This window comes from Bombus vosnesenskii, unplaced genomic scaffold, assembly GCF_011952255.1.
Source record: "Bombus vosnesenskii isolate JDL3184/JDL3185 unplaced genomic scaffold, Bvos_JDL3184-5_v1.1 scf7180000013302, whole genome shotgun sequence".
NCBI classification, from domain to species: Eukaryota; Metazoa; Arthropoda; class Insecta; order Hymenoptera; family Apidae; genus Bombus; species Bombus vosnesenskii.
In genome coordinates this window covers 1103105-1114377 of record NW_022882951.1, presented here as the reverse complement: position 1 = coordinate 1114377, position 11273 = coordinate 1103105, and the positions used below count along the sequence as shown (strand labels likewise).

General features: G+C 34.5%; 3 protein-coding genes across 10 annotated transcripts; 1 reads left to right on the top strand and 2 right to left on the bottom strand.

The window, feature by feature from the left end:
* Positions 1-5344: 5344 nt before the first annotated feature.
* LOC117234179 (protein lin-52 homolog) lies at positions 5345-6468 on the top strand. 5 transcript variants are annotated; one of them, XM_033495159.1, is made up of 6 exons: positions 5345-5486; positions 5644-5702; positions 5777-5854; positions 5936-6034; positions 6112-6271; positions 6359-6448. In XM_033495159.1, the coding sequence occupies exons 2-5, from the start codon at positions 5663-5665 to the stop codon at positions 6243-6245; spliced, it is 351 nt and encodes a 116-aa protein (XP_033351050.1). In that variant the 5' UTR covers positions 5345-5486; positions 5644-5662; the 3' UTR covers positions 6246-6271; positions 6359-6448. The 5 variants fall into 5 exon arrangements, with proteins under 5 accessions (XP_033351050.1, XP_033351047.1, XP_033351049.1 ...); XM_033495156.1 differs by having other exon boundaries at positions 5404-5486; positions 5649-5702; positions 5777-6034; XM_033495158.1 differs by having other exon boundaries at positions 5482-5702; positions 6112-6282; positions 6359-6468.
* On the bottom strand, positions 5677-8047 carry LOC117234175 (venom protease-like). Its single transcript, XM_033495151.1, has 7 exons — positions 7739-8047; positions 7436-7644; positions 7243-7348; positions 7024-7184; positions 6831-6929; positions 6582-6754; positions 5677-6448 (listed from the first exon to the last, which is right to left on the bottom strand). Exons 1-7 carry the CDS (start codon positions 8008-8010, stop codon positions 6344-6346), a joined length of 1125 nt encoding a protein of 374 aa, XP_033351042.1. The 5' UTR covers positions 8011-8047; the 3' UTR covers positions 5677-6343.
* Positions 8048-8213: 166 nt separating this feature from the next.
* LOC117234174 (PI-PLC X domain-containing protein 1-like) lies at positions 8214-10994 on the bottom strand. 4 transcript variants are annotated; one of them, XM_033495149.1, is made up of 7 exons: positions 10886-10994; positions 10420-10519; positions 10107-10355; positions 9721-9923; positions 9427-9634; positions 8994-9258; positions 8214-8894 (listed from the first exon to the last, which is right to left on the bottom strand). In XM_033495149.1, the coding sequence occupies exons 2-7, from the start codon at positions 10514-10516 to the stop codon at positions 8648-8650; spliced, it is 1269 nt and encodes a 422-aa protein (XP_033351040.1). In that variant the 5' UTR covers positions 10517-10519; positions 10886-10994; the 3' UTR covers positions 8214-8647. The 4 variants fall into 4 exon arrangements, with proteins under 4 accessions (XP_033351040.1, XP_033351039.1, XP_033351041.1 ...); XM_033495148.1 differs by lacking the exon at positions 10886-10994 and adding an exon at positions 10661-10750 and having other exon boundaries at positions 10420-10565; XM_033495150.1 differs by having other exon boundaries at positions 8229-8894; positions 10420-10565; positions 10886-10993.
* Positions 10995-11273: the final 279 nt, after the last annotated feature.

The following is an 11273-nucleotide window of genomic DNA, read 5'->3' as shown; positions in this document are numbered from 1 at the left end:
CCGTAAAAATTCTATCCTATCCAACAATTATTTTTACCTTTAAAATACTCAGTTTTTTCTACTTGAAATAAAATCCAGTTTCACACTGGCCACTCAACGTTACCAAATTATTACCTTTGTTTCTATTTACTTTTGATCCTCGGTGAATTCGAACGAAATCTAACGTTACGTTTTATATCGGTGCAACACTACCGAATTATTATCGTTGCCTTTAAAATACTTAGCAATTTGAAGCGAAATCCAAAGAGCATAAAAGTTCCACCACAAACATGTAATTCTATTCTATACATTCGATTATTTCTATCAAAGTGTTCGACGCTGACCACTTTCCACGGAGAAAATCGATCGAAATTGTGAAGGAACGACGCAATTCCAAGAACAGCAGCTTCTTCTTTCTCGTCTTTTTATTTTCTTTCATTCGAGACAGAGAGGTTAGTGAATTCGGCCGGGCCACGAGAGTTCCTGTACCATGTGTAGAGAAGGTAGAAGATGTATACTAATTGAAGGGCCGGTTAGAAGCAAGACAGTAGCGAGTCTCTCGATTAACACCTCTTGCGGACCACACACAGCCTCAGTTTAAAGAATTTTCAGTCCTATTTTTATTTATCGACACACGCTCGAATCTGCATGTCGCGTAATAACGACGTGACTTTCAACAGCATCGTTGTTCTTTATTATTCTCACTACCAAGATTCCAACACCGATGAGACTATCCGGACGCCAGTAGCAGAAAATAATTACAAAATTATATAATTGGCGAGAGAAAAATATTTTCATACAGATAGATCCTTCTAATCTGTCGACGAAAAACAAAATTTGAAGAATTTCCAGTCCTATTTTTATTATCGACACACTCTCGAATCTGCATGCCGCGTAATAACGACGTGACTTTCAACAGCATCGTTGTTCTTCATTATTGTCACTACCAAGATTCTAACACTGATGAGACTATCCGGACGCCAGTAGCAGAAAATAATTACAAAATTATATAATTGGCGAGAGAAAAATATTTTCATACAGATAGATACTCGTAATTTGTTGACGAAAAACAAAATTTCAAGATTGTATTAGGTTGTCCGAGAAGTGTCTTTCTTTTACAGACCCGTCTTTTGAAACCTAATCTGTCGAACGTTGTGATCTTTGTTTCGATAGAACAAAATGGATCGTACGTGATTCGATAAAATAATATAAAACGAAAAATATAGTGCATCCATTATTTCCTTATAAAACGAAAGAAACTTTTCGGGTGACCTAATAGAAATTTGTATCTAGTGGTACTACGAAGGATAGAATTACAGAATTCGACGCTAATTTCAACGAAGCTTGACCATAAGTCATCGAAGAATTAAAATTGGCGAATGAGGGATAACAGGCGGACTTAAAGAACGAGAAGAATTTTGAAAATATGTTTCAGACAGAGCCTACCGTGGTAAGAGTGCAGAAATGCTTAGCGAAAACATCAACAGCAAAAGGAGTATAGCAGGAGGGGGTGAAAGGAGGGAGGAGAAAAAAAGCGACTACTTTCGGAAGTTCATGAAAGTTCGTTTACACAACTCTTTCCCGTACTGTGATGCATTATGCTCTCGAGACGGACTGACCTGAAATCTTCGGCCTCTACTGCTCTTCACGAAGGAACAGCATCACGACTCGTCATTCCGCTGCGCTTTCTACGGATTTATCTGATATACTATGTGTCCCGGGCGTATAAAATAAACGCCCAACTACCAAATGAACTCTTTTTAGCTGAGAATTCTTTCGTTCGATTTAAATGTAAAAATACCAAGGTTCCAGTTGCTTCGTTCCTAGCCGCTTCGATTATCTTGTTTAGGTCGACGCTTGAAATGCCTGTTGATTCTTGTCAGTATTTATTGCAAGAATTCTTACAACAAAATTTCTACTTTGTAGACTTTGGTCTCAACTTTTGCAAATCTTATCCAATAACGAACATTAACATCGCTTATATGTTATTTTTGAAATTTCATAACTCTTTGTAGCGTAAGATGAATTCACAATGATCTTCATCCTTTTCGATTGAAACTAAAACTTCCATTTCGCTATGTAAATCTCTGAGTATCCAGAAATATAAACCAACGGACTAATTTGATCGATTTTGAAAGGAAGTCTAAAGAAGAAAAGCTTCGGACACTGCTACTTGGAAATTGCAGAATTACCAGAAATTCCAAGCGGCCAGAATCATCGTCAAATTCACTGCACTTGACTAATTCGATAGCTTGGAATCTAAAGAACGAAAACTTCAAATATATTGATAAGAAAACTTCAATTGCCATTTCCTTGCAAATGAATTTAAATTGCAATAAATTCCAATGTTACGTAAAACGAGCCTTCGATCAAGACAGATAAGAAGACTAAAGAAAAGTGCAATTTTCTGCGAATCTCGATCGGTCAAAATCATCATTCATCAAACTCATTATATTCAACTGTATGTTTAGGTATTCCAAAGCAAAAGAGACTCGTAACCCGGCATTCGGAAACCGAATCGTCACTGGATCCATCGAGCATGCACGATGCATATTATTCGACTGCTAGAAAAAGCTGGTTCTCATACCTGGTGTCATATTCTACCCGGTATGCTGTCCAAGCGACTACTCGTTCCGATGGAGTACTTGGTCCGCGCGCGACTCCTAAGGGTACTCGAGGCCGCGTCGAGAGAGACCTCTCTACATGGGTGGTCCATTCTCCTTACGCATGCATTATATAAGTTCAGTAAAGTTCACACTAAGGATACACGGGGCCCCTGTGTCCAGCAGCCATCCAACGGAATTCGATAATTATATCCTAAACCGTTCTCTCACGCGTCCCTTCCTAAGGTGAAGAACTTCTTAGGAAGTCTACGAACGCTAGCTGCACCTAGGCGACCTCTTCTTTTTCAAATCTTCTTTGATATTTAAAATTTGGACACGAGAAAGAGAGAGAGAGAGAGAGGGAGGTAACATTGATAACATTTCTACGTGTGATGTAATACGATATTCAATAATTGATATTCGTTCCGTGATTCGGCATTTTTGTAAAGGTTATAAATTTCAGTTTGCTGGTATTCGAGCATAGGAGTTGATAATAAAGTTGGAATCGAAATTAAGCGAATATTTTGAGCTGCGCGTTTTATGTGTAAGGGGCTGAGAGCCCTAAACATCTAAACACACTAACAACAACGTACAACAACACTAGCTTCAACCCTAATTCAACGTTAACCTAAAACACCTATAACAGCATTTAGGATTTCTATACTGCAAATTATTTTTATACAAATTATTCTTTAAAACCATAGAGAAGTACGTCAGATCCAAAAGAATGGAAGAAGTGCGATGCTGCAGCAATAACCAATGATCAATACTCTCAAAGAATTGCGTCGTCAAGAATGATGCATAATTCAATTTTCGAATATGCAAATAGCAAAGTGTAAGGGACATAAGGAATTTATCTGAAGGGCGGACAAAAGGGCAACGAGGTCGATTCATCATACAGTGTCCTACGGTGTTTCCGAACTCGTGATATAACTTACGAGATGTGGAATGCCGAGAGGTAGAGAAACGTGGCCTGTATTCTGTAGATAAGAACGGACCCTATATCTCGGTTACGTCGTCGTCTCCACCCTTCCGCATCATCAGATTCCTTCCGGTCCCAATTACGTTTCATATGGTTGCGTGGTCACGAGAGGATTATCGTCCCTTCTCAAGTAACAAGAGTATGTACCAAGAAAGATGGAATATATGTACTCTGGTACAGATCTTGAACCATTTCTGATGGAAATTTATAGTATTGATAACTTTTTTTGGATAAATTCGAGTATCTGAACTAAATAGCAGATATGGTTTTGGGTCTTATAATTTATAGCATTTGAAATACAGCGATTTCTAATAGTATTTAAATACATATCATAGAGGATTTTTTGTATATTATGTATATGTGAAACATTTTGAAATGCTATTATGGATATTATAGTTGTAAGTGTCTGAAATAACTTTCTTGTTTAAAAAGACTTTTCTATGAAGAAGTATAATTAGATGATTTGATGGAATTTGAATAGAAATTTATAATTATTAAGTCACCGATCGATAAGAATTATCTATAACACTTGTTGTTAATATAACCGTTTTCGTTGCATCTTTCTTTCGTATCATTAATTATTGTAACAATAAGTTTTATACATAAATATAAATATTTTATCGTTTCGAAACGTACGACGTACTGGATGTGATCTCTCGCGGCAAGATTAGGTACCTGTCTAGCAATCGACTTTCCTGTCGATAATAAATCCTTAAATTAAATTATCTTTTTATACATTTCACAAAAAAAAAAACATAACAATCGTTCTACTTTCAATTGATATTAATTGAAAGGGAAGTTTTAATTTTTCGTATGTTTGAAATTTATTTCGATACGTTAAAATGGCGAAATTATACAATTTCAGAACAACGAAACCTATTTCATCATTTATGTAACGATAACAACTTATAAAACAAATATTATAACAAAATAATAAAAAATATATCGAAAGAACGTCTTACTTACATTTTACAGCATCCGGCTTCGAAGTTATTCTTGACTATCACAATTTTTCACAGAGAATTTGCACTATGCACTTTTCACAAAACTACCGTTCGTACTTTCGAGAATCGAAATAGATAATTCGTTACGTACATTCGATATATCGCATTCTCGCATATGAACAAAAATATACTTTCGATATAATCGCTTATAGATGTAAAAGTGCACAGGTAGATTAAAAAAAATAGTGAGAAGGATATTATGTCACTTGCTGCGAAAACTACTTTTGCATTATGTTGTGCAACGACAGCATGGATGGTAGGTTATGTACATTATCAACAAGAAGCTGAGAGGTAATTCAAAGTATTCTTATATTGTTAGGTTATGCGTAAGCAACGTATTCTATATACAAAATTACCATCGTGTAACATGGACTCATCGTTAAACATTAACAACAAATATACTATACAATACAAAATACAAATATTTTTATTTCCTTTTTACATGTGTTGTGACGATAGATAGAGCAAAAATATGTTTCTTCAAATGTCTTTTTTAAGTCAATATTTCAAGCCATAGTTCAAATAAAAAGTTACCGAACTATTTAAAGTTAATAACGTCGATCATTCTGTTCAATCTTTATGTTATAAAGAGTTTCAACTAATTATTTTTTTTTTCTGAATTAAAAGTACAACTTAAATATATTTAATCCATGTACCATAAATGTAAATTAATTTGATTAGAGCGTTCGATCCATGTTACACGATAAAGTTGTATTTCGCGGCACGTTAGCCTTTGAAATAATATTTTATAATGTGTATTTCCATAACTTTTACAGAAGACAGCTTCGACTAGGTGTAGAACGTGATATTGAACGTCAAGAACGCAACAAATTAAGGAAAACGCAACAAGAAACGCAATCGGTGGAGCCACTATTAAAAGCGGCAAAACAGGGTCCAATTCTTCAAGCTACATAACGTGTAAATATTGTATAATATATTGTACATGTTGTATTTATTTCATAATAATTGTAACGAAAACTGTCTAATTTTCATATTTTTTGTATTAAGTACATTTCTACGTCTTTGTAAATATTTGCTTTTTCACTTTCATTTCGGATATTAAATTTGAACGAAGGTTAGGTAACACGGATCCAATGAACATAATGACTACAGAAGATCCAACGGACCAATCAGGTATATATATTTAACATACCCTTAAATAAAGTAACAATAAATTTCTTAGATATTCACATATTTTTCATTTATAGATCTAATTTGTGTAGAAGAAAGTCTTATGAGTTTAGAGAAACTAGATAGAGCATCGCCTGACCTATGGCCTGAGCAAAGTAAGTATATTCTATACAATTTTATAGCCTACTCTGGACAAGAATTACGATATATCATATATATATTAACAATTAATGAAGTTCCAGGTGTAAATGAATTCGTAGCGCAAAATTCACCTCAAACAGAACCGTCATCTTGGGCTGCTGGTCTCACACCTGATGATATAAATCAATTACATCGTAAGTTTACATCCAGAAACACAATTTCATACAGAATATCTTTTATTATGCTGAAAATATGATGATTTTTATTTTAGAACTCGGAAATTTATCAATGGGTGGTTTAATATCTGAAGTGAAAAAGTTACACGATATGGCGTATCAATTGGGATTGGAAGAGGCGAAGGAGATGACCCGTGGAAAATATTTAAACATTTTCAAGCACAAATAACAGAATTTTGTCCAAAGAAATCATATGTAAGAAAGTGGTAATACATGTTTTATTAAAATATACAATATTAAATAAGCTACTAACCTCTTAATGTACAATCAACAATTTTCTAGAATCCATCTTGTGTATTTCTGTATATTCACAAAGACTGAGGGGAAGTTGTTGGTCATGCTGCAGTCGGAACCGTACGATAAAATGCCTAACTAAAAATGATATATATATATATATATATATATATATATATATATATATATATAACTGTAGTTTTATAAATGTATTTCATTGTAAATAATCAAATGTAAAATTTCGTGAAACGTTAAATATATAAAGTTTTACCAAGAAATACGTATCGCCGTATTTAAATAAAAGGGGACTTCCATTGTATCCTGAACATGGCTCTTCATCCCCTATCGTGCACAATTCGACTGTTGATCCTTGGTTGTAATAATTCATGCATTCTTCAGTCGATACAATCCTCATTTTCAGCAATTGTTGCTTACAAGTGTTCACTTCGATAAAATTTCAATATTTTTAACTTCCTTACAAATACACTCTGTTTCATTGAGTTGTACGTAATCTTTTTACCTTTCTGGCTTGCCAGCTTACCCCATCCGACAAGAATAGGATTCATTCCTACATTTACATATCCATCTCTTGGTAAAAGACACACAGGTTGTGCCGTTACTAATTATTTAGTATTGAAACAAAGGTAAAAATCTTACTTACATTGATCGATATATTTTTCATATAAAAAATCGAAGAATCTTTTAATAATTACCAGTATATTGTATTGATTCTTTTAAACGTAACATCGCTATATTATTCGCAAAAGTATCAGATCGATAGTTGGGATGTTTTATCACGTACGATATATTAATTTTCTGTGTATTGCAATCAGGATCAGTATCAGTATTAAACTCACCAACAAGCACAGAATCCCTATTAAAACATCGAAAAATCTGTTCGAAGTTTTACCTTAAAAGATGAGAGTACTCACAATTGATAAATACTAGACTTTGCAAGTGCGCAACTGGCAGTAGTTAATATCGTGCGCTGATTCAAAATTACACCGTTACAAGGATACTTTATTTGCCCTGTGTTACCTATGACAAAATTGTGAAACATCAATTACCTATTATTAATTAATAAATGTACCGTTTGTATAAATAAATATCTCATTTCTGGCTTACTTTTAAATCCAATTCTTGCAACAAAAGGGTACATTCCCATAGAGTTAACATCACCATGAACGAAGCTCCTGCCACATTCTGGAATTAGATTCGATCTCGTAAAAGATGTACCATCCTTTTGGGTAAAAAATGAGTTCACCATATTGCTATCCACGTCGCAGCACACTTTTGGTTTTATGTTCTCGTAACCACAAATCGCTTGTCGAAATCTACGTTAATTTTTAAAATAAAAGCTTAAATCATGTCTCTTATCGATTTCGTTTATATTCCAATTTCTTATAAAGCAGCATTACACCGATTTACCTATGAATCGGCAGTAGATTGTGATTCATTAAATTCAGAATAGCGGGACAATGCTCGACAAATGTACACTTTTTATCGTTCGGACAATTAATCAAATTAATCGAATACGTTTCGCTGAAAACGTGCTGTGTCTGATCGGTAACGCTTAATGTACAGATAGAATAAAGAAGAACAATAAAAACTGACGAAAGGAACATCTTTTCTTTGATCAACCGGCGCCGTTTGAAACATATTTCAGACTGTCTTGTTTGGCAGATCCTATTTCGTAACATGCAATGCGACACAGATTTTATTACGTTCAAAGTATTATTCGTTCTTCCGGCGGAAGTCTCATTGTCATGCAGAAAACGGTGCACAAATGCTTGTGCAGAAAGTTTCTAAAGCGATGCTGTTAAACACACACACGCACACGCCTGCACACATCACCATTTTTAACATTATATAACTCGGAAAATACGATTTCTATTAGAAAATATTCTATCTGAAAACCTTATTCGAAAGTATATTTTATTACTCGGATAACATTTACAAATATGTTTATATCCTGGATGAGTATTGCTTAATTGGAATGAATTTAATATGTTCGCTACCAGCACGTACACGTGCGACGCTTAAAATTAATTTACATTTAATTACAAGTTGCCAGATAAATGAAATTCGTATAACCGACGTGCCCGATTAAAACAAAAATAAATCTCAAAGTTATTATTTATAAGAAAAATATCATTAAATATTGTAGAAAAACGCGGGAAATAAAATACGATCGGTGATGGACATTTTGTACTCCAATCCGCTATGATAGCGAACGTATTAAAGAAAAATTTTCTATGATCCTGCATAGTACGTTCCAAACAGTAACGTATTGTACGAGCTAGGATTAACGATGAATTAGACTTATACAAAGAATGGCTAATACCTACAATGTAAATGACGATTTTCATTAGACTCAATGGCAATTTCGACAATATCTGTGCTTCTTAAAAAATCCACTGCTACGATATTGGCCGAGTATTGCCAAACGGTGCTATACCAATTAGTTACATTTAAATTAACTTTGTGCGCCATATCTCGTAGACTTGTCAATCCATTGAAAAGAATATACGTAAGATCCGCGGTCATCTCTGCCATAGCCGATCGAGGTCTTGTTGCGCTATTCCTGCAACCAAATTGTTACCAAGTTTATTTTCTGTCAATATCGTTTGTAATATGTAAAATAGATCCATCGCATTTTAGTTTTATTTTCTAAGTAGTTTACCTATCACTGGTCTCAATTTTATCCAAATATCGGAACAATTGCTCGGTGCTTTGAACGTTTCCCCACTGGTGCAACACATAAGGCCACATGCTAGAGTGACTGTTCACGATTCTCATGTTTTCATAACCGATTATCAATCGTTTTCCAGAAGACCAGATCTCGTTCAACGTGGTACCCCATCCATAATTATTGGGCAAATAATAATCCCGAAATTCATCTTCCAGATACGTGGCCAATGCGTGGTGATCTGATATGTTATTGAAACCTGTGAATTTACCAGAAACAGGCGATTAGAATGAAAAATAAAATTATTCTTCGTCACGATGGATCGATGATTTAAAGTACTATAAATGGGAAATTCATGGACAGTTAAATGCAACTAGACTAAATAAGATTATCGTTTATAAAAATAGATTAAAATTAAACGCATTACCAACAGGAAATTCACGGATATCTATTATCACGATTTCTTCGGTATTGTCGAGGAACTTTTTCACTTGGTCTATGACAGTTTTTAACGAGACTGATCGATAAAATGGTCCATGATTGGTCCACCAAATCTCGTTGGTCTCGTGATAACGTCCCACTCTGATGTCTAAGTACCGTACACCGTGTATTAATTGCCCGAGGATATCTAAATCCTACGAATTTGTTACTTTATTCTGCTGACAATCACGTCGAAGATATTGCAAATTTCAATTCTCTATCTGCCGTATTACATTTATACCTGAGTCACAGCAAAGTCTGAAACGATGCTTGCTCTGTCGTCGTTCTCATTGTACGACGCGGAATCGTGAGTTCCAGGCAGAAATATCTGTTTCATTTTTAAAGGGCCCAGAATATCTTTCCTTTCTTTCATCCATGTCGGCTGAGTTCCCAGACACTTTGTATCTTTTATTTCTTTATCTGTCCACCATCTTACACTGTACCCTGAAAAAAAAAAATACCGCCAGAATTAGAGCGAGACCTTTTTCCAAGTACAAAATAATTCAGGTTAATTTATAATTATAGAAAAATATGAGAAATCAATTACAGACGAATGATAGAAATTTCTGATTAAATGGCGATCCGTTTGCGAGATTAGATTGATTAAAAAATTCTATGACCACTAACTTGTACACCTTTTCACGAAAGAAAGGTTCGAACTAGGTATGAATTCAGCTAGTACTCCGGTTTTCTCGACACCACTGAGACTATTCGGAACAACGGTGTAAATTTCACGTTGATCTCCCGAAGAGCTTTCCTCGAATAGCGAGATTTTGTCTCCGGGCTCGATATTAACGTTATTCCAGTAAATCTCTATCTCTCGAATCTTTGATCTCGAAATTATCGGCGAAACGAGTAAACCAATCCGGGATTGCCCTAAGTGATCGGAACGGTTAAGCTTTAAAGAACAGTTTCGAAGTTATAAAAGAAATATACTTACAATTTTCCCCGGATGAATTGCAAATTCTGGCAAACGATGTCTCGTTAATTATCACCGATAAGAGAACGAATAATATTCTTGTCGTATACTGCGCCATTACCTTTTTGTAATTGTAGAAAGTTGATACTACAGTGATAGCCGTAGTTCTTTGTTTCGTTTAAAAATAATTATTGAAAATTGATCGAACATGTATAAATCTTAGGAAATATTGTTGAGAAATTATTTAAAACTGTTTACTTACGACTGGATTGCAGATTTCTATGCATTTAAAAGATGCATAAAAGTGCAAAGATGCATAAAATGGACGTAATATATACAAAACTACGTTAGTATTCAGAATAGAATATATTCGTTATAATATTTAGTAAGTGAAAAATATGCTTCAGAAATATGAATTTCCACACATATCCATAATCTATTGATGATAAAAAGTGACTGTTAGTAATCTGTTTGGTGCGATACGTACCTAGAAAAATTCGATTTTAAAACTAAATTAGTAGAACGAGCGTTGCACGTGACACAAACCGTGGTCGACAGATACGAACTGATTTCTGACGAGTACGCGTCATTTAAATCTGATCAGATATTGTTGGGCCCTTTCGTTATACGAAAATTATAATTGCGACTGATTAGAAATGTAAAACTAAGCATGCGGTTTTATCTAATCTAAACGCGAAACATTCATTGACTCTTTACGTAAAATGCCAAAGTTTACGACAAAACGTTAGAATCTTACTGTGCCTTTCTACGTTTCTCTCCTAGTGTAATAAAGTCTATTTAATTTAGAGATCGTTTGAGCGAATTACCATTCGGTTAACCAGGTACGCGATAATTGGAAGTAGAATAAAGAAGAA